Below are 24,022 nucleotides of genomic sequence, written 5' to 3'. Positions count from 1 at the left end.
AAAGTGTGAAGGATTTTAATGTACATCATGGAGAACAGACTTAACTAATTATCAGGCTCACTCCTTTTAAATTTTTTATGTACTCACAAATTTATAGTAACTATACACAATTTTAGTGTCTCTGAAAAATAAATTTCCTATTAAGGTAGAATCTCAAATATTTCCATAATTTGTCTTACTCAGGACTATTCACCACATTTACAGAAATATCATGTGACTAAAGAAAAACCAAATGCAAACTCCTTGCTATTTTACTTTTTCAATGCAAGATGCGAAACACTGGTAGTTCCTGAATATCCTCCTAGTAGCAAGGACTTTAAAGAACTAATTTTCTAGGCTAAAGTAATTTGAAGGCTATTTCAAGCAAAAAAACATAATCAATATGAACTTGAAACAAAATGAAAACAAATTCAAAAGATGCGCTTTTTGTTACAGAAAACACCACAAGGTATTTGTTTCAAAAAATTGGCAAGACAACTTAAGTTTTTGCCCCAGAAATTCCAGTTTGCATATTTTGGCAATGTCATATTTTTATCAAAGATAGAAATTATTTTAAATCAAGTAAACAGCAAACGAAACTCCACTAGACCATCTGAGAAAATATCTTTTCCTTAAATCTGTCTTCTTGAAAGTTCTTACAGAGTGCCTCAAATCCACAAGGTATTCTCAGAATAGAGTATCCGGTAAATTTTTACTAATGTGAACATTAAAAAGAAAAAAGGCAGTCTGAAAATACACAAAACCTCTTCAGAACCAGACTGTTATCAGAAATCTGGAACAATGATCTGTCCAAGAAAAAGACATAAACAGAGAAAGCATTACGGAAACTGTTTCAAGAAGTGCACACAGAGATTACATTGATTTTATGTAGTGAAATACTCAGGTCCTTAGATTTGAGCAAGCCAATATTAAATCACTACAGTGCAAGTTTTTATTCAATTCTGTCTGCAGGTAAAAAGAATCATCTGTACATTTAACTCAACAGGAATAATATGCTAATATGTGCTTTAAGTGTTTTAGTAACATGGCATCTGCTAAGCCAGACACTGCTAAAGTTAACCTCATAGTTTTTCAGAAAATCAACAAATAAGGGGCTAATTTTCTTTTTAAAATTTGTTTTTTTAGAATAAAAACTTATAATCACAGATTTTCATAGTGTTCTGAACAAAAAGGCTATTATGAAAATATCTGACCTTGTTTCTAGATTAGAGAAAGGCAGGATAATTTTATTCACACGCGCATACACACACATTTTATACATGCATATATAATACACAAAAATTAACAAACATTTGAATTTGCGATAACGTAAATGTTGCCCCTAACAGCAAAGAATGTTCACTGAACAGCAACCTGGTTCATGTAACCAAATATCATTTAGCAATAAAACAGTAATTGATAAAACATTTTAATGCAGCAAGAAACATGCAACTTACTACTGCTGGTGAAGGTACATGAATACTTCCTACAGACCGAGGGCGAACGTGATTTACTAAATGGCAGAGAACAACACCATCCATCAGAGCTGACCCCAGGTCTTCTGGTAAACAAATCTTTAGTCTTGTTTCTATGTTCTGCAAATGAAGAAGGCATGTACACTTTGATATAGAAATGGATGAAGGGGAAAAAAAGGGAATATATATCTTCATCTCCTACGCTGTAGACACATAGCCACTTCTGGAGTTTTGATTTACCAAGAAACACAATTCCTGTATAGAAAACGTATAAAAACACATTTGCATGCAATTAGATATGTGACTGCACTACACGCGGCTCCTTCCTTTAACCATTCCCCCATTACCATTTTATTTATCAATCTTGAATTTCTTTTTCACCAGCACATTGAACCAGAACGACATTGTGCTAATGACTGTACAAGCAGAGAGTGAAAAGCAATCTTTCTCTAGCAGCCTAAAAATTACTTAGGAAGCATAAGAAGAACAGGTAAGGCAAGGCAAAACATTCAGAGGCAAAACAGAATTTTTGGATATCTGTTAAGTAAAATGGAAGACTCAATGAAAAGAATTTGATATGGGAAAATAAAATATTTTTGAAAATATTTGAGATGAAAAAAAAAAGCCCAACAACCTACAATAAGACTTATATATGATGAGTTTCCTGAATTGTGTTCTAATCTTGAAAACATTCTAACTCTATACTTAGAGATAATTACTTCCATTATCTTTAAATAGCTATTTCTTATTCCTAGTTGAACCTCCTTAATATCATTACTCTCTATTAACACATTACCTCAACCTATACTGGTTGAATATGAATACCTATGAATAGATAATTCTTTTTAGAATCAAAGGAGAAAGTAGGTTGGAAGGGATTTCTAAAGGTTCCCTGGTCTAACAAATTTGTAGCGACACTGGACCCTTGGCTAGTTAAGTTTTGGATATCTTCTTATAGCTACTTGAAATTTCTTTTTCTGCAATTTGTACAACTGTCTCTCATTGTTTCACTGTTCATCTTTGAAAAGCCAAGCTTTATTTTCTCTTTTACTACCCTTCAGGCAGCTGGGGACAGTCATATGATCTTTTCAGCACTTTAAGCAAGAAATCCAAGTTAAAGAAATTCAGCTCTTTGGTTTTCCCTTACACATCCTTTGTTTGGGTGGCCTCACCAAGAAATAGCCTCCCCTGAATGCACTATGGGGTTTCACTATATTTTTCCAGTTTTTCTAACCACATTACCCAAGTATTCACACGTAGGTTTCAAGTGCCAAAAGGAAGAGTGCATCACTAAAATAATGTTTTGTTTCCACCTTGGTTTAATTCATAAATTAGAAAACATTATTGCTATATGAGATAAGTTCATAAACAAATACACTGTGAGACTTTTTCAAAACTGTTACAAACAGATTTACATAAATTGATGAACTAAAAACTTCTTCCTTAAAACACTGATTTGTCTGTTGTGAGACTATTCAGCATAGATCAGGCTCCACTTTTTTATGAGCATCTACAATTCCATTTCAATGCCATTTCATGCTGGAGTTCAGGGTTTAAGACTAGATTTAAATAAAACTGAAGACTCAAAGCAGTTTCTTTCAATTTTGTCACCACTGAAGAATTGCTCTCTTTTTCAAAAATCATCCATGCTACAACATCAGACAATTTGTTTCACTTAGCATGTCAAAAGTACTGTATGTTTACCTTTCGAGTGACAAAAATCAACCAGTATTTCTTGCTAGATATTACTGCTCAATTGTAAGTCACTCTTGAGATGACAACTGTCTGAAGTGACCATGGATCAAATGGACAAAATCATATGGAAGAAAACTAAGTATGTCTCTGAAGTAAAATATTTTATGAGATGGAATAATTTTTGCAAAAAAACACCCATTCTACAGAAACGGGAGGAATATATGAAAGAAACACCAATGTTCTCACAATATGTATCTTGGGTGAAGTGGTTGAGCTAAAGGTAAATGTGCATTTAGATTTCTAAATAAGGAGCCTGAGTAATGTACTAGTTGTTCCTTCTTGTTTAGCGCACAACTTGGTTAAGGCTGCAAGTTCTGTGTAATCTCTCTAAATGCTAACTTACCATGAAACAATTAAAAAGAAAAATATACTAATGGGTATATTTATTGAATAAAGTATAAACTTACTGACTTATATGTTCTTGACTTGTAATCAAACTTCTAACAAGAAACAAAATAACTTCTATTCCATACACAATGTTTCAGGGTAAGGGCAAAGAAGGATAGTGCATGGATCTGAAGGTCAATAATACAATAAACCAATACTCCTGCTAATATGTAATATGAATACTGTGTAGAGAGGTCCTTATTACATGTCCATGGTGAATAACCTTGTTCTACTTTTCACTGTGAGGATTAACTGAACTAATAGACAAGGCAGGAACATTGAGGACATTATTTATGATTATTTTTAGGAACAATTACTTGGGGACTTGCTACATATTTGTGGTAACATTTAAAATAAATGTAAAAAGCTGCACTGATGCTGCTGAATAGACTAGGCTCAGAATAACTACATCCTACTGCAGTTTATTACTGCTACTTCCACTTTCTTCTCCATTATCAGTAAGTCTGTCTCATCTAATTCCTGCATTTTGTCCTTCTGGCATCATTCAAGTTTAGAAATCGTAATATACTACATTACATCAACTACATTAAATCTTCAACAAGATCTTTTCTGTTAGAAAAAATGAGCAAGACAAAGTAAGATTAATTCATACTTAAAGCAGGTGAGGGCCTGAGGTAAGACAATGAAAATATAAAAGTCTGCATAGTTCTACATTAAAATCCTGCCTTTTAAACAGTATTTGGTAAAGAGAAAAAAAATGAACCCTCCTGCTTTAAAATTAAATAATAGAAGACATGTTATTTAAAATAAGTTCATAATTTTGCAATTAGCCATTCCATGAAGCTAATGAGATAAGAACAAATAATCTTGTAATCCAGTTGTGACGTCAAAGTCACCTACAGTTTCAGGATTTGCACTGCATTTAGGAGTGCAATTATACCATCTATTCTGTTGCTGATGCAACATAACTGGAAACCTTGACAGGTTCAGGGTCATGACATTCCTTGCAGCAAAGGCTGTCATCTTTCTTTTTACACATAAGTAGGTGTCACACAAACAACTGCTACCAAGGTATCAGCTGTGTAAGACAGACACTGTGCAACCACATGCAGCCATTTTTGCATCAGGTTCTAGCTTCTATATTCAAAACAATGTATCAGGAAACCACCTTCTGTATTCAGATCTTCAATTGATGGAATATTCATTTAATTTTTAAGAAAGCTGTTGCAAGCATTAGTTATCTGCTTTCAGCTTTAAGTAACAGATTTCATGTCTTTTACTTGTAAAACTGAAGTTTTCTCCAGCTGTTTGGAAATAGTTTCTAGATCTCTCTCTTAAGTGATCACTTCATCCTTTCTGATTAAATAAATGGTTAATTCCACCAGTGCAAGGCATGCTGTTTAACTGTATGTCATTTTTACAAAACCTTTCTTGAAGTACAGACATTTGATTGTGATAAAGCACTTCAGGAAGAGTCTCACCAGTGTAATTTGCAGAAGTAATATTGCCTCATTTAACCTTTCTTACATTCTCCTACTTAGGCAACTTTCCAAAAAGAAAACTTAAAAAAGACATTCCATCAGCATAAATTAATTCTACCAATACCCACATACCTCACGTAGCTGTTCCACAAGCTCTCTCTCCTCTCTCATCTGCTCCATTTTCCTTCGAATTGTAAATTGTGGGTCTATTGATTCCAGATTTCTTTGTGGTCTTAAGAACACTACAATTTTTAAAAAAGAGAGATTTTAGTGTAAGAACAAACACTTTGATTTATTTATTTCTAAATGAAGCAAAATCCTTAGGCACTGCCTCCAGCAAAAACTGTTAGAAAATTTGTTTGTCCTCAGGAGGACAGTAAAATCTGATCTTGGATTACAATCGTGAATGGTATTTTTTGGATATTGCTCTGGACAGCTTCCTGCGCCATCAATGGAGTGGATAATTTCTGAACCAAATCTTAATCTCAATGGGTAAGTTTTATCATATGATTAAGCACCAGCACTGTCCCTTAGAGAGTCTGATCTGTGCAAAACTCTCTATCTTAACATGGCAGGAAACACCTCCTATTCTTTTAAGTAGAACTCTCTTCTACAAGGCACTGAATTGTGTAACAAGCTGTGACAAGCTTCCTACACAGAACAAAAGGCTTACTAGATAAGGTTATGCTAAAAAAAAAAAACAAACCAATAAAAAACCCCACCACTCAGCAAACAAAGATTAATGTAGGCAGACTTAGCCATTCAGTAACTCTGCCTACATTAAAACGCTGTATAGCAAATGTAAGAGTGCACAAACTCTTTGCAGTACTGCTTCCCACCAATCCTGTTGACTTTATCACTTTGCCCACATATAGTTCCCTGAAATAATTACATGACATTTCCACACATATGCACCTCTACACTTCCATTTTTGTGGTCAATGACTGTTTTGAGCGGTTTGGAAGAACAAGATGTACAGTCAAAATGCAACCGTCATCTGTTTGCCACTTTGCCATTTTGTTTCAGAAAATGCAACTGTCCCATATTTGCCATTCAAATTATAGGCCAACTAGATTATTATGGAAAATTATACTGCTTGAAAGAAAGAAGTGTTCTGTATCACTATTTTCACGCCTCTCTCCTGAATGGAACATGAAACCCTGAGTACCAATCAATGGTGTGGAAAGCACAAAGCCTAGAAACCTCTGGTTTTATATACAGCTACTGCACAGTCTCAATTTTGTTACTTTAATGCCATTACTGAATTTCTAGGACAATTTCTAGGTCCATAAGTAATGGGACAGAAGAGAGGAGCCTTTTGTTTCCTAAAAGGCACATCAACTGGAAGTGTAAGAACTGCTAATAGCACCTACTAGAGGAGTGAAAAAAGATTAATTACTCTTAACTGTAGGAAAGGTACACGTGGGTGCAACCACAATCATAGTTTAAACTTTTCTCAGGCAATTGAAATTTGCTACATCTGTTAAATCAGTAATTTCTGGAATGCCATATTAAAGGCTATTTGTTAAACCAAGCTCCTTTTAAATAAAACACCTAAATATTACAGTTTTATCTTAGTAAACTCTATTCTTTTTGATGTCACCAGAAATCCCACTGGCAGAGTGGGAATGTGTCCTGTAGAAAATGTGCAGAACTAAGAACTACAGATAATGACTGCAGCTCAGTTCCCTTCTCCAAGTGGACTACACATCTTCATCAGTGTCACCATTCAGAAGGATCTACACACAGGTGCACACATCATAAATGAAGACTTTCATTGTGCTGACCTCCCACGCTTAGCACGAGAGTAGCAGAGTCATGCCTTCAGATGCAAGAGGTCCACACTTGAACTGATGTTTAATCTTTGCCCGTGTAGACGGCAAACTACACGCTTGGAATTGAATTCTATATCCAAAGTACAGTGTATCAACAGATCTGTGCTTCCTAACATTTTGTAGAGAGTCTACATATAACTGTGACTGCACATACCCAAACATACAAAGGCTGTTAAAAGACTTACATATGGTGAAAAATATATGAAATGTTATTTAATAAAGTATACAGTTTAGTATGGCTACAAAAACAACAACAAAAAAATCAAATCCCAAGTTTGCAAAGCGCAGAAACTATTTCAAGTGCAGACTTCTATTAAACTCCAGGATTGTACTGTATTAAAGCTTCTGCATAAGCAACTCTGTAATAATTTACTGGAGACTGCTCCTATATTTTTAAGAGGTGAAATAAAAAACTCTTATCGCATTTATTAAAAACTGTAGTTGCAATTTCTAAGATTTTCTAGTTCACTGTACAACTCTAATAATTTTAGCTTTGCTGGCTCTGATGGATGAAATACATCTAAATAAAATCATGCAGAGTAATAACGTTTAAATGGTATTTAAAAGCCACTGTAGCTTTATCATCAGTAGCAACATTTCAAATGATTCTCTACAAAAGCATAGTTCAGAATTATGTTCTATTTTCATAGAATCAGAATATTATTACGGTCTTCATTCAGTTTGGCCACAGCTATCCTTGCTTAAGCCTTTGCAAAGCCAGTATGAATGTTCCAAGATCTACCTCCTTCCAATTTCAGACTACAACCGTCTGTTATTAGAAACTATCAGCATTACTTTGTCATTTCCATTCTTGAATGAGACATACATTCATCCACAAGGAAAAAAGCAGGCTAATCCCAGGCAGTGAGAAGCTACAATTACAAGTTTCTCAATAAAATTAGCTTAACTGATTAAACCCCAAAACTTAAAAAAACCCCCACACTCAAAAGCATTAGCTGTAAAGGTTTCCATTATACACTGAATTTAAAGAAAAATGTTCTAATACAGGAAGTTTAGGCAGTCCTGAGTGTTGCTTGCTTCTCAGCATTACACACATTTTCCAGCAAGGGGAGCCTATACCTCACACACACACCTGAATGTCTACTTTTTACTCTTTTGAAGAGTGAATTTCTGCTTTTTGAATCTGTGGCCAACCCATGTTATTCTGTAGTGCTTGTTCCAATAATTTTTTAAAGAAGTATTTTGTACAAGTTTCAACAAGTTAGATGTGTAATAGTTAATAACACAATACATATTCAACATACCACAGGCAAGGACAAACTTCCTTGTGAAAATTTTCGTTTCTGTACTGAGTTCCAATGCACATAGGTGCACTATTAATTGCACATAAAGGAATTTAGTGTCCTGAGTACTTAGTCTGACAACATCATCCTTCAGGCAAACCACAAAATGATTTAACCTGACTCTAAAACTAAGTGACAAAAAGAAGGTTGGACTAATGACTTGCAGAGATGAAGTCAGGTCAAAAATTTATAGTTATATTTCTCTTTGATTGATTTATTTACTCTCAATTTACATAACAGAAAGGCAATAACCCCAATTAAAAAAACATGTAGTTGTAAAAGCCATTTTCTGTTGTAACTTCCCAAGGTAATAAACACTAATATTTGCATTTGGCTTAAGATGTGAATGACAGGAGGTATCTATCCATTCCAAATGCACAAGCTAGTCTGTATTACTCCTTTCATTTAGAAGAGTAAACCAGTAACAAAAGTAGATTAACAGAGATCAAGTGCCGCACTAACAGAACCACCTCGAGGTTTCTCTGTTAGAATATTCGTCAGCAAAATGTCAAGTTAGTGTCGTATCATCATGCTAAATTCAGTTTTTCAACTTCCCAGTATCAATTCTTACATTTCACACTTATTTCCTCTATGGAGCTGATTCCTTACACATGCTGTCTTTTACGGTTTTATAATCAAGAACGCTGTGGCAAATAGCAAATATTGTCAACTAATGACCTGAACTAAGACTGAAATGCCTGCTGTGAAGGGGCTTCAGTCCTTAAAGCACTGAAAGTCTGGGGTGGTACAAGTGTGACTTCCAGAGTGGCATCTGAATGGTCAGACAGGAAAGTTTCCTTAACAGTAAACTAAATGTTGGCATTTATCATTCAATATTTGTGGTCTTGATTTCAATCTGAAACTTTTGACAGTTTCACTACCTTCTAAACACTCTTCTAATTTAGGGCACCTGGAAAAAACAGTCATACTTAAAAAAAAAAACAAACAAAACCAAAACATCTGCCTATCGAATATTTACAAATGGGTTTAATTATCTAGGTTCTATTTCTTTCATCTGACATTTAACTATTGATGCAGTATAAGATCCTGATAGCCCAAACACAGCCCACTTCGCAAATCAGTGCCGTGACTTTATGTACTATGGCAATAAGACCCTGGAGAAAAAGAAAACAAAAGCAGCAGTAACAAAAGTCCTCTAATGTACCTGATTTTCACTATGAACAGAAGTTTGACAGCGTATTAACAGTTTCTTTTGGACAGAAATCACTATTTTTGCTTAGCTGATTTTTTCAGCTTTGTTTCTTCAGATATTATTCTTCTAGTTAAGTTAGTTATACACCTGCATCAATAAATGCAGATGGGAGTAGGATATTTTAATAGTCAGTATCTACAAAAAAAATGCAAAAGAAGGGTAGCAAAATTAACTGCTGTTTGAGTACAACTTTTATAAACTCTTGAAAGTAATGCAAGCAAATAAACTTACACTAAAAATAGTTCTTGGAGTGTATGTGAAAAGTTGTTTTGCCAGACTTGAAAACAGTGACACTTTTCACTCATTTATTTTCAACATTACATATTCTACAGTAAATTAACATGCATCTTCTGAGGTATTTAGTCTTATAGACATCTCCTGAAGAGTACTATCTTTCATCCTTAGCCACATGGGGCATTTGCCATATATTCATGTTTCTGAAAACACAAAATTAAGTAAATTATATATGGAACACCTACCATTGTCACTGTCTCCTTCAGATGGGATACTGTAGCTAAAGTTGTCCCATGTTTGTGCCTGTGTAAGTGTGTTGAAGGAGATAGGAGGAAAACTGAGGGATGGGTCTGCTGGAGGGAAGTGATAACCAGTCCAACCATGGTGGGTATAAGGACCGGAGGTGGGATAAAAGTGGGCAGCAGCATTTCATATATGGCATTAGGATAGTATGGTAATGACGAAGATGTAATTCAAAGGTGATTAATACAAAATGCATAAATTTTTGAGAAAAGAATGAAAGATGGTGCAGGATAAAAAGAACGAAGAGTTAAATGTTAGTATTTGCAAATCATACATTATATGTGCAGTTAAGCCTGTTAAGCTTAGCAAGATCATTGTAACCACAGCACTTCACACAACTTGTTTACAAACAAGTTTTAAGAAAGAGTACCCATAGATTTTACATAATAGCCTCATAAAGTCTTGACTCTGAATCAGAATTTATTGCTCTGAGTAAAGTCAACACCGGTAACAGAACACAGATTTATGGCAAATGACAGTCTTCAACTACGCTGGCAATCAGGATTCTCACTATTTTCCAAAGTACACAGATAATGTAGTTAGAGAAGAAAACAAATGGAAGGAATAAATATCCAGGTATTAGAAAAACAGTAACTAGCACTCAAATAAGGGAAAATATTGTCAACTTATAATGACTTTTATGTGTTCCAACAAACTTGAAATACAAGCATGTCCACCACAGATACAAACATTGTGCTTCAAATCCTCTACAAGCTCCCAAAGCTGAAGACACTAGATTCACATGTAAGAATATGCTACATAAACAGTTGCGAGGGAACAACTTCTCACTTCAGAATACAAACTGCTTTATGACTTTGAGGTTTGTCAGTGCTTGTTTCAATCTCTGACAGTACAAATTTGTTAGTTTGTCTGTGTTGTTGTCATCTTGCTCAGCAGAAAGTAAGAAAAACAGTGACCTAAAAATGGCACAGAACAAAAGCAAAAAATATTCTTGATTGCAAGATGTATTAGTATCTGTTCAGACTTGAAGGTCTGGCATAATAAAGATACTGTGGCAAGACCTTCGCAACTCTCAATTTCAACCATTCTGAACATTTTAATCAATTAATGAATGAAGGAGGGAGATTTCACATTTATTAGCTATTTTGAATGGTTCCTTTTCAAGGAGCAAAAGCACTTCCCAAGAGCAAACTATGGTTCTAAGAAAACTGGTAATTATTGTTTCTTTTCAATAGTATTTTTTAAGGGTTTCAAAATTAATGTGAATTTGAAAAGTCCACACTCTATGAAAGTATTTAAAATCCGAGAGGAAATAATTTGAAAAATTAAAAAAAGGTTCTCTCTTTTACATTCTATGTAAACATCTGACCCTTGAAAAGAATCTGTCAAGAAATCTAAACACATTCATTACCTTTCAAAACTTTTTCTTTGGGTACTTAGGGTTCTTTCTGTCAGCCATCAGATATGAATTTTCCCAATGTTTTGCCTAGTTTTAAAATGAAAAATAAAAGGACCTTCAGTCCTGAACACATATCAGTATGTACTAACACAGAAGTTTAAGCCACTGTGGTTTATCCTCTGGATGCAATTCTAGTTGTGCGTGTACTTCAAAAAAACTGGAATCCTTACCGGACATAGAACAGTTTACTTTCACCTTTCCAAGAGACATAAATCATTATGAAATGATGAGGATGGGGGAAAGTCAAGTAGAAAGCAACATTCATTTAAAATAGATGAAAATAAACACAGTGAAAACAAATTCTCAAATTTCTGAAAAAATATGGCTGCGTATATTTTCATTGAAAATTTGCCACTATTTTTTCCACAGAGCACGATGTACGCATTTTAGTTAGAACACTTCAATGTTCCTTTAATCTTGCACTTGGTTTTTAAAGATTTATAAAAGCAACTAATTCAAATGTAAGCTCTAATACAGTTAAATACTATTTAACTTCATTAGAGCTTACATTTCCAACGAGTTTTAACGCTTCACCTAAGGCCATGAAGAACTTAAATGAAAAAAGCTGTTAGAATAAACAACAAACTAAGCTGAAAAACTTTCCTAGATCACAGAAATGCTGGACCTCTACACTAGTTCAGGTCTAGGGCAATAAAGCAGTATATAATCAAGAAGTGCAAATTCCGACACTGATAGAATGGTTCAAACTCACAAACCTTGCACAAAGTTTTAAAGGAAACACGAAGAAACTAGAGACCTGGCAAGCTAATCAGCTTTAAAAGGAAAACCATGCCAGTATTTTCTGTCATGCACTACTTTTATCTGTATATTTTTTTTAGGTATTAGCAAAACAAATTTTAATACTATTTTTAGAGCAATTCTATGGTGGGAGCAGAACAGGAAACAATATGCAGCTTTACTATGCCTTTGCACGGTTTCATTTTGTTACATGGTACTGCATAGCTAATACACTGTATTTTTATCTGAAGTTGGACCTAAAGTATTACTATTGCCAAGTTCCCCTATTTTACCATGCCGTAAATTTAAGTTAACGTGACTGAAACTGTATGTGATCGGGTGACTGTTGTATCTGACATGGAAAAGAAAATAAGTTCAGATTATCAAGTTTACTGCAACCCATACTGTGACCAAAAGACTACAGTATAGTATATACTATACTGTATAATACTATAATTCTATAGTATTGGTATACTCAAAGTTATTAAAATGTATGAATTTGCATTAGTACAGTGCAGAAAATGAGCAGGTTCTAACCAACTGACTTTGGTGTTCACTGAGGCTATACACAGCTGCCATATAATTGGGAAAGAACTGTAGCAGTTGTGTACACCTAGTCTTGCATGATATGACTTGAAAGTTTTGTTGCAAAGGACTGCAACACATTACAATCCTGTCTTTCTAAAAACTCTCAGAAAGAGTCAATAAGCTATTTTGCCCTGACCTATTACAGTCATTAAGTATAGGAAATCCTGGCACACTGATATAACCAAGATGTGGAAGCACACATTAAACTAACAAGAAGTCATGGTCTTGCACACTCTCCCACAAAGCTGCTTCCAGTCCCTGCAGCAGATTTCATTGGTGGCTCAGAACACAGGCCACATCCCATGAAAGCAGCAACATGGCACGGGCCCATTTGCTTTCACACATCTTCTCCTAACAGAGTCATTGCAATGTTGCCACTGGACTGTGTAGTATTACTCAATGTTTCACTTTCAACAAATCCTGAAAAGACCCATTTGCTCATCATTTTTGTATTTTCATAATTTAGATATATATGGAAATAACATCATCACTACATCATCAGGAACAAAATTGAGCCAGAGTTTAACATTCCAACAATCTAAGAAATGCAACTGAACAGATCTGTCAAACTGTGTATCATAACTACACGAGAAACTTAAGAGTATCTTCCTTCATAAAAAAGGTTGGTTCAGTACCATTTTCCTTGCCTTTTAACACTTAAAAAACTCCCCCGAAACACAAAAAAACCCACCAAATCTATGGGTACAATTTCATAAACATTCAAAAAGCTAAATTGCTGCCATTGTTGCCAAGGTATTTTGTTATGGAAACTACAAGCTTGTAGTGGTTTAAGAGCACTTGCCTAAAAGCATTTGTGGTGAATGCAAGAAACCAGAACCACAGTCTTAGGATGCTGAAACATACTGAAAAACCTGTAGTTACTCTTTAGAGGAGATGTGAGATGACTTAACAATACTGACTACCTCAGAACAGAGACTGAGTTAATCATGTTTTTAAAGGAAGTTGTTATCCAAGCTCTCAAATAATATATACGTTTGGGTTTCTTTTGTTGTTTGCTTTTTGGTTGTTTTGTTTGCTTTTAAACAAACTGCTGCTTGTCACAAAGATCGGTGGTTACCCAGATTTAGTGTATTGCAAATTCATTAAACTCAGCTGCTGGATGAAGTAAAGATCTGATCTTCCCATAATGCTTGATCTTTACACAAGCATAAATACTGAAAGACTCAATGCAGGGAACAATTTTCAGAGCAACGTATAAGTGTCTTCCAAACAATTATTCAGATATATTATTCAACAAAATCTCAGTTGTATCACTACATACCAATCAAGTAAAACTTTTATTTCAATTAGTATCTATCACAGATGATAAATATGTATATACGTATAAAATACGTATCATTAGATACAAACACATATTTTTATTGTATATACATATAATTTTATAAAAATCTAATGTATTAGTAAGGGATGAAAATTGATCCATATATAATATGCAGAATACATACTTCTTACAAATTTAATCTTGATTCAAACCTATAAAACTTTAAAACGTTCTGATCTTCTGACTGTTGTACAGAAAATGTTACACTGCTGCCTTCTTAAGGGAAAAAAATACAGACATCTAATAAAAACACAGATGTAAAGAAACCCCAAACCAGTACACACAAGTTGGTCAATTTTCTTTCCCACATTACCTGATCGTGGCTTCAGGCCAAAAGGGATTGTGGTGTTTGTAGTAGGAGACATTGCTGGACTTTTATCCTTATTCTGTGTAATTCAAGAACATAAATCAAAATAAGAGTAACATCCAGAATATCTCAGCATATCTGACTACGTAAAATGCAAAATTTTCTGCATGCTACAACTCCAACATAAGCTGATTACAATACAGCCTGAAACTTTGATAATCTCCCTTTTTTATTGTGCCCTATTCCTCTGCTGGAAAAGATGAGTTTCTGAGAAAAGACAGCAAGATACTCCCCATAGTTACAGATAAGCTCAATTATTTCTCAGTTTTCTCCCATGTCATCACTTGGCTCCATCAAACGTACATTTTGCAGCAGAGTACATTTAGAAAAAGAAAGCAAAGACATGTTTTTTCCCTAGATACATTTGTTTCTTTCACAAAATTAGTTACCATTGTGCACGGTATTTTCCACGCAACACTGAATTTCTGCATAAAAAGCAGAAAAGGAGAAATTAAGTGTACACCTCAGAGCAGGATCACCCTTGACCCTAAACTAGGCTAAGAGTTGCAGCAGGAAGAATGGAGCAGCAACATACGGGAGAAGGTGAGGTATAATCATCATACCACTAATGGTAACACAGAAGAAGTCCTATGACCAAACTCCATAATAGGAATCCCATTTAAAAAGTGATTCCTCTGGGAGCTGGGAACTATATAAGTCCCATCACCAAGACTGGTGGAAGGTGCCTGGGTGCTCATGAATTTGCAAGATGCTCACGCACAATGCAATGTAGAAGGAGAAGCCCTATTTCTGAAAAAAAAAATATGAAGAGAAAAAAAAAATCTCTGTAAAGAGCTCCATACGGTTTCCCTTTTTTGATCTTCTGATGAGATTGGCACTCTGTAAGCAATAGATTAAATAAAATCAGACTCCCCTCTGAAACCTAGTCAAGGACGATACAACTCTGCAAAAAGAAATTACACTGAAATTAACTGAAAATTAATTTCTTGTCGAACAAGGAAGAATTAAAAACCAAAAAAATTTAAAAAAGAAAATGTGCCAGAATGGAGAAAATATTAAAAAAATAAATGTTTTATACTAAACTACATAACTCAGAAATAAGCTTATCAGAAAGTGTATTTTTATGTGCCAGTAAATCCTTAAGATGACAAGAATGAACCACAGGCCAAACAAGCCCCATGTCCATTTCTGATGAGTTCAGTCATATGTTCTGTGATACTTAGTTACATTTCATTTAGTGTATGAACCACTCATATAAAATATACGAGAGACAAACAAATGGCACTAGCATCTTACCTCATTGTGAGAGGTTTGTCCGCTTGTATTCCAAACAATTAGATCATTCTGCTTGTTTGGAAAGAAAAAAAAAAGAAAAGAAAAACTATTTCAGAAACTATATTAGTGATACTACACAATGGGGCATTTTACTCATGTAGTCAGATATATATTAATACCCAATTCTTTTTTTTGTTGAAACCATTAATTTGCACGAATAATAAGTATTACTGCTATTGCTAGCCAAGCAACACTTTAAAAAAACGTGGAAATTATTCACACAGATTTGTCATTAACTTTTTAGCTTCAATACTAAGGGATTATAACTGTATTTGTAAGATTTTAATGTTTGTTGGTTAAAATGCAGCATACAATTTTGTTTCACATATTTTTTAATTAAACTATCACCAAGGTTTAGTATGCAAATATACATTTTTAATACAGATTTGAGGAGAGAAGTATTCCATAAGCAATTAATTTTATAAATGCAATGTAACATACCTTTTGTTACCACTTCTGCCACAGTTATATTGGAAACATGTACATCACATTAATAAATATGAAATAATATCATTAATTCAGCTTCAATCATAACTTAGCAGAAACAGCTGGCACAAGTAAATTATAATTCAATTCAAAACAATTTCCTTAGGACAAAAGTTTTTTTAAAAGATAAAAAATGTAGATAAGATAAAAGAGAGCACTTGGAACACTAGGTCCCAAGAATCACAGAGCTTTCCAAAAGCCAGCAAGATGGGAAGGAAGATGACACACCCATTTTGCTTCATAACCTTTCTAGGCCACCTTTCAAGCTTAAAAAAAATTCTTCAGCTTTAGACATCTTTCATAACATTATCTCAACCACTGTATTACCTAGAATAAACAGAAAGAAATCTTACTCATCTGATCCCAGCCAGCTCTACCTGGGGACTTGCATGCTTGAGCACTTCTGTGCTAGTTAGAATTTTGAATTTATGCTGAATTGAATTCATTTAGTAACATAAGCATCAACACAAGTGTTTACTGTACTGCAAAGAACACAGCATGATTAAAAACTTGGTCCTGCAGGAAGTGTTTCCATTTCACAGAATGTGCCTAGTACTTTCACCTGCATAATACAATTCATATCAGGCCCTCACAGGTGTTTAGAAAGATTTTTCTTCAGTGGTGTATCCTTGTTAAACAGTTCATTAAACTACAGAGACCACACATACTTTGACACTGAATTAGCCTTATCTGTTCATCTCAACAAGCAATAAGAACTGTTCGAAATAAAATGTGGTAAACCCAATGTACAACGATACAACAAAGGAGATTAACCAACTCAATTTTTTTGACATTTTAAAGAAAATGCAAAGACAAAATTCAGATTAAAAAAGTCACAAGGTTATTGTAGGAATAGTTGATAGTAATGATGATGACACATAAAATATTTGAAAGGCATCAACATAATCCAAAATACAATAGATCACATTAATGTACTACCAACATAAACAGCATGTTCTGTAATTTTGTTCTCACAATTTTCTTGCAAGAGCAGTCACAAAAATCTCTATATAGCAACTTCTGAAGTAATAATATATGCCTCAAATATTTAAATTAGGGGTTTTTGCAGTTCTTTATTTCTGGATCATTACAATGTACCGAAATCTTAAAATATTTTTGAAACTTTAAAACTATCATCTCAACCTATAAACAGTCTGCTTGCAATATTAAACACAATAAAAATACTGCTGCTAATAAGAAGTTGGAAGCTTATATAACTACAAGAATATTTGGGGTGAGGGCAGAACAGGAATCAGGTATTTCATTTTCTTGAAGATATAACTTTGAGGTGACATTTTTTTCCAGGGGAATGCAACCACTGCAACTACTATACTTTATATTGGGCAAAAATACTTTTATTAATTGTATTATATCAGTTCCTTCCTAAGAGATAGGTCTTAATCAACTTTCCATTTTCAGTCAAACCTTGAGATTCATGGTAAGGCAAAAAACCCCCAAAAAAACAACAAAGCCAACCAACCCCCCAAATGGGCCTAAACCCATTATCCCCACACATAAATTGACAGAATGCAAAGATCCATGCCAAATGTTTCCACATTTATTGCATCTAGACACCTACATACCTGACTCAATGACCATTTTTCACTGTGTTCACAAGTTCTCGCTTCAGGCTTTGCTTTTTCCATAATCAACTCCCTCCTCCTCTGAAATTCTAGTTCCTCTTCAGCATTTTCTCTCTGTAAGATAAATAACTCTTCAAACTGTGTACCACTGGAAATAGAACTATTTTTTTTTGCAAAACATTACCTTAAAATATTTCTTACAAATACTGTGTTGATAAGCAAACAAAGAAGCAGATACTATATAATTACAGTTGCAGTGCTAACAGATAGATAATGTAAATCTAAAACTACTTCATAAAGAATACCAGTCCACCAGTCAGGATACTGAAAAAATAATAAGCTGCATATATCACTCTGTAAAACTCCAAAAATATACTTCAGATAGTCTCCGTAACTACAGGACGGTACTCTGAAAAAACACTAATTGTTACTTCACAAAATGTTTTGTGGTTATTCTTAATGAATGCACTGTTTTCTTACACCAGAAGAGGGAGATGGGGGGGTCAGATGGTAGACAAGGATGCATAACTGAATTGGCATACATGACAGTTACACACAGGAGCAGGGAAACTACAATGGAAAAGTAACTGATAAACCCAGAAAAATTTTACGTATACAGATAAAAAAAAACCCCAAACAATTCTATAAATACGTTAAAGAAAAATGAGTTCTGTCCTCCAGCCTTTGTCCTTTCCCTACTTGGTAGATTATTAATTGATGAAATTGTTGGCTCATTTCCTGTCTTTCCCCAAAGAAATATTTTGTAATAATACACTCATTAACATACCTGACCAAGGGAAGACATCTCCATCTGTATTTGACCACTATGTATGAAGATAAACAAATGGAAATATGTAATTCATTATGTAGCAACTTGAATATGATGCATCTAACAAATGCATTATTTTTTTCCTAAAGAAGGTATATAAACACACTTTACTGAAATTCTAAATCTGTTGCTGGTTCCATGGGATACAGATTTGCATCACTGCTCTCTGAAATATCTATGCTAAATCTGCAAGGTTTGAAATAAAAACATTGCACTGGGGTATAGCTTTTGCAACCATTCTGTTTAGCAGTTAATTTCAAACAAATGGATATGTGAAATACTTTTATAGTTATGGTTTTAACCTGTTCAGTGTTATCTCTTAAGAACTTCTGAAAGTGTCTCCTGATGCTTCAGTTCAGCAAAGCCACTTTAATGCTCCCATCTGCAAATATGACCCTGAGCAATGGCTTGTATCAAAACAGGACCTGTTTACTACCAACAACCGTGCCATTATCTAGAAGACTGTAGATTTCTGTATCTGACCTCTAGCACCCATTGTCCAAACAGAAGCCACAGACTTGGCTAGATATTCACATTTAATTTGCTCTTGCAGTGCATGAGAAAATGAAAGAAAGCAGTAAATATAGGAAAGGGAATATAGAAATATGAAGCAAACATCTGAAAATATTGTAAAAGAAGACTGAATCTGAAATCTTTTTCCTTCCCAGAACTGAAATGCTGCTTATGTGCACGTAGGGTATGCAGATTTGAAACTCTGCAGAACACTAAAACAACAGTTACAGGACATTTTACAAGTTTAATAATCATACCCATTAGTAAAAATATTACATGATTAGCCATTTTTAAAAGTCTCATTTCAAATTACTGTAGTCTTAACTAGTGAAAGCACACCTCCACGTGCATAGGAAAACAGAGTTTCTCTATTTCATTGACCTTTTTAATTTTATAAAAAACCCTAAATATGTAGGAAATACTGGAGCAACATTTGGAAACAAAAATCAAAATGACAAAAGGGTAAAAAATGGAATTTTTTCCACTGTTGGTTTTTCTTCAAACAAATCTTTTCCTTTTTTAACTACAAAACTCTTCCCACAAAGTAATAAGCCTCATATGATATGAAGAAGCAATGGTACTAGGAAGTTATAGGAACTAAAGAGATTTCCTAATTTGTACAACATTTTATTAAGCAAAAATACTTCTGATTCAAGTATTCATTATATGATTCAAGAATTCAAGTATTCTTTACATGATGCAAAATAAAGCCAGCTAACTGTGTCTCTAGAAATATTAAGAGGAGCAAATTTCTGTCCTAAAAGCACAAAGGTCTGCTAAGTGAAAATCAGTAACAAAATAGGCATTTCAAGTAAAGAACAGTGTAGTCTCAAAAGCAAATAGCTGTGGTGAACTGGTCAAGGGAGGAAAGAGAACCAAGTATACTTAAGACTGGAAGCGACAAAGAGGTTTCTAGTCTTCAGAGAAATGAAGCTGTAAACCAGCTACCTCATAGTAGTAAGAATTAAACTGAACTTATCAATTTCTGAAGGTCATTACACAAAGAAAAGCAATAGCAAGCATCTGGACAGAACTACCTACACCACTATTGTTACACTTTTCCAGTAGGGCAAGTATTTGTTTTCTTTTAAGTACTTATTCCTTTGCTTAGCCACAAACCCAGAGTCATTCCACCTTGACTTCAGCCTCTTAAAACAGGCACCTAAATTATAAAATCTTGCCTTCTGTAGTCAGGGGAAGTCTAAATAGATTTCTCAGCCTCTCCTCTTTCTCCTTTGGATTTCAGAAGACTAAAGAAACTCCACCACTAATTCAGGTACCTCCTTTATGTGCTCCATTGAACTGGGACAAAGATGGGCCAGAAGACCTTCTCAGTCCAACAAAATACACCAACCATGAGTAAGAGGAAAATTTATATTCTCTAAAAGAACGTGAAAATTCTGGACAAAACATCAGAATATCACAGAAGTGTACATGAGATGAATGCCTAGGGGTGTCCTCATCTCTAATTTTAGGTTTCTCTTATACTTGAAATCTACTTATTTTACTGGAAATCTTGTCTAGACACTCAGAAAGAGAATGCAAGTTTCCTCCTTAATAATCTTGCATACAGTGCTATGCTAACAAAGCACTTCATAACTCCAGAGAACTTTATCAATTGTCAGTTAAAAGAGTACTCTAAAATAATTAATAAAATTTTAAAATATATTACATTAACACATCAGCTGTTGTAAGCATACCTGTTGGAATCTTGTAATAAATGTACTGCTTCTCTTAGTTGTTCTATCATTGCTATATCAATAGTTTGTTCTTCTGATAAATTTAGTCTATAACAAAAAAAAAAGCATTCAAAGAAAAGGTATAACAGCGATTATCAAGCGTAGTCTGGATTTCACTTTGTGAGCTGCACCTTCCAACTATAGAGAGGGAAAAACAGCCTCTCTGCACACCAGTATGTGCTGAATTTATGGGAAGAGTTTCTTCTGAAAAAGTTCTCCAACACTTCATCCTTAACAAATCCCCTCAACCTAATACATACATAAACAAACAAATTTGATGAACTAAAACTTTTAGCATTCAATAAAGTAGAATGTATTCTAAAATTGAAAATTTATTTACCAATATTTGACTCCTAACTTCACTCATCACATGTATTAACATGAATAGTATTAACATAAATACAAAGAATTTTTTTTAAAGGCCAGCTTGCTTTCTTTTGCTTTTCAACATTTGTAATTCTTTTTGGAGTTTAGAAGTATTATCTCCTATTAGTTCTGCCAGTAAGGTTATTTCAGAAAGTACTTCTTTCCTTCCTTCAGTTTTCATTTTTGCATCATATAGGACTACGCTGTTCTGATAAGTGACAACTTCACAGTACACTGTCATGTTAAATTCCCTTTTCTTATGCATTCACCCCAGCAACTGATGTTCACTTGTTCTACTCTTGCATTAATATCTATGAGTTAATGATTGCTCCACGGCTAAAATTATGACAAAAGAAGAAAAAAAATGGAGGGATGTTTTCCAATTAAATCAATTTTTTAAATGCACATTAAATTTAAATCTTACAAGTTCTGATAAAATCTTTTGTTACTAATGTCTTTAATAAGCTAAATATCAAAATACCTAATAAAAAAGTTTGCATTCTATATAGGTAAAATACATTACAGCATTATTGGTGCATACAAATTAATTAGTTGTAATATAACATCCACTCTATTCAGCAATAATATGTAAACATTGAGCACACATAAAGTGAAAGGCTATGCATTTGTCATGCCTCCAAGTCTACAAAATTATTAACTGACAAGGAAATATCAGTTGTGGTCAAACTAATTAAGTGACACAGCTAATTATTTATAGATACATAAAAATACTCACATTTCGTCTGTTTGCCATTGTATGTCCTCTTCTATTCTCAATAATTCATCACACTCTGCTGCTCTGCTCTATAATCAGACAAAAGCGATAATGAGAACTGAACTTTGCAATTAAGTAGGCAGATAAATTTTGCTTTCAGACTCTGCACTGACCTAATTTATGTAACAGTTTAGGTTGGTTACCTGAAGCAATTCAACGCTTCCACTCCATTCCTTCCTTTACCCCCTTTTAAGATACTGATTACAAGATCTTCTATTCACTCTTCAGATTTTATTGAGGTCAACAGCCCTTACCCTCCTTTAACAGTAAAAAGAAAGTCAAGCTGCATAAGAATTCTTCATTCCATGTGCCAGACTCTGTTTGTGACTTTCTGGCACATAGAAACAATGCTTCAATTAAACACGACCCTAACTCTCCTCCTACTTTCCCTCCTATCACAGCCAGATTTGTTTACAGAGTAAGGAAATTCCAAATACGCAAACAGTGGCAATTATGTACTTCACCCATAATTATTAACAGAATTCGTAAGTGACAATTTTGATGGTCATGAAACATTTTTTTTAAAAAGAACAAATTAGAACAAAAATTGCATGCAAGACTTCGTATCAGTCAGCCAGTTATTTTGGGTTCAATGTAGGCATAAATTAGAGCTCCTACACCTATAACTATGAAGTTCTACTCATTTGAAAATCTGACTCTCTCTTTTACACTTCCATTTGGTGCTTTGCAACTGTCCCTTTCATCTCAGACAGGCAGCAACACTGAACTAGTTCAGCTGCCAATAAAGACAGAAGCTCTCTGAATGAATGTGCATTTGTACTTGTAGAGAATCAACAGCAGAAAAGAGAGGCTTATCCTCTCTTGTGTCATGTTTGGCACATCAGTTGCATCACCCTGTACCAATAAATGCTGTCCAACTCTGCCAAATGGGACACTGAGGAGTGTACCAGCTTCTGTAACATTCTCCAATGACAGCTAATTTCCCAGTGCCAATCCCTACTAGAATGAATAAAGCCATTCTTTTTCATTTTTCTTCACCTTACAAGAATGAAGAATATGATTTTTCCTATAAGAAGGGTACATATCATAAGATAACAAAAATGCAGCACTTATTCTAGAAGGTGATTTGATACAATCTGTCTTGATAGATCTCTCAATTTTTACCACAATGTTTAAAAAATTCAAGAAAATGTATTTTACTACCATAACGCTACTTCAAAACTTTAGCCACCACAGCTAGCACAAAGTTGTCTTGCATTTTAGCAATGTAACAAATACAAAAAATTGCTCAATTCAAAATATAAAGCAAGTAACACAAAACATACCCACCTTTTTTTCTTAAAAGCCTTAAACATAGTTAGAAAATAACTCTTACATATACTAGAAAGAGTTATGGGTAAATTGATTGCCTAAATTAATTGTAATAATTTTAAACCTACCTGCTTATTTTTGCTTTCTGTATCTTTTTACAACAATGAATATCAACTGCAGTCTCTTATTCATTAAAATATATGCAGTTTATATTCCTGTTTGCTCTGCACTTATGAAAGTAGTGAAAATATTTCTCCCCCACTTAAAATTGTTGCAAACTTGCCTTCATGTAACTCATAAATTCAGTAGTAAGAGTATCCGATTCATCGAACTGGTTTACTGTTTCTCTTGACTTATCATTGACAATCAAGTGAGAAGATCCTTGATGGAATTCCACTAGTAACAGCAATAAAAAAAAGACAGAAGAATGATTTCTGGTTCAGCTCAACATTTGTTACTCAACATAATTTAACTGTATTAAATTATAGAGCTCAAAACCAAAGTTTAAATTCCAAGCATATTAAAAACTTCAAACAGGTTAAGTAAGACCTTTGCATTGTAAAGACTGATGCCAATTCATTTCAAAGTTGTAACAAATTAATAGCCTGGGCATATGCAGTTGTCTATCAGAAGCACCACAGCAGGCATTGATGGAGTCAGTTTTTAACTACACCAAGTCTGTCCTGCCAGTACTGGTACAAGAACACAGTTGGACAGCCGCCGACGTTTTTAAGACATTCAGATGTCGCAGACAGGGACTTGCAGTTGAATGTAATTTCAG

The 24,022-nt window shown here is 34.2% G+C and overlaps 1 protein-coding gene across 7 annotated transcripts in view; it reads right to left on the bottom strand.

Moving 5' to 3' along the window:
- Positions 1–24,022, bottom strand: part of LRCH1 (leucine rich repeats and calponin homology domain containing 1) — a 117,045-nt gene that overhangs the window by 20,620 nt on the left and 72,403 nt on the right. For 3 of the 7 annotated variants that reach the window (XR_003532778.1, XM_027674354.1, XM_027674353.1), the window contains exons 9-18: positions 23,525–23,637; positions 21,931–21,998; positions 20,790–20,876; positions 18,535–18,571; positions 17,748–17,861; positions 15,640–15,687; positions 14,329–14,401; positions 9,870–9,974; positions 5,171–5,280; positions 1,437–1,574 (exon numbers count right to left, since the gene is read on the bottom strand). Coding sequence is in view for 3 of the 7 variants with exons in the window: in XM_027674354.1 (XP_027530155.1) it covers positions 1,437–1,574; positions 5,171–5,280; positions 9,870–9,974; positions 14,329–14,401; positions 15,640–15,687; positions 17,748–17,861; positions 18,535–18,571; positions 20,790–20,876; positions 21,931–21,998; positions 23,525–23,637 (893 nt within the window). In the remaining 4 variants the exon portion in view is untranslated. The remainder of the gene's footprint in view (positions 1–1,436; positions 1,575–5,170; positions 5,281–9,869; positions 9,975–14,328; positions 14,402–15,639; positions 15,688–17,747; positions 17,862–18,534; positions 18,572–20,789; positions 20,877–21,930; positions 21,999–23,524; positions 23,638–24,022) is intronic. The other 4 variants (XR_003532780.1, XM_027674355.1, XR_003532779.1 and 1 more) reach the window with 3 other exon arrangements.

Source organism: Neopelma chrysocephalum, unplaced genomic scaffold (genome assembly GCF_003984885.1).
Source record: "Neopelma chrysocephalum unplaced genomic scaffold, ASM398488v2 Primary Assembly neopelma1_25, whole genome shotgun sequence".
Taxonomy (NCBI): Eukaryota; Metazoa; Chordata; class Aves; order Passeriformes; family Pipridae; genus Neopelma; species Neopelma chrysocephalum.
This window is presented reverse-complemented; position numbering and strand designations above follow the sequence as displayed.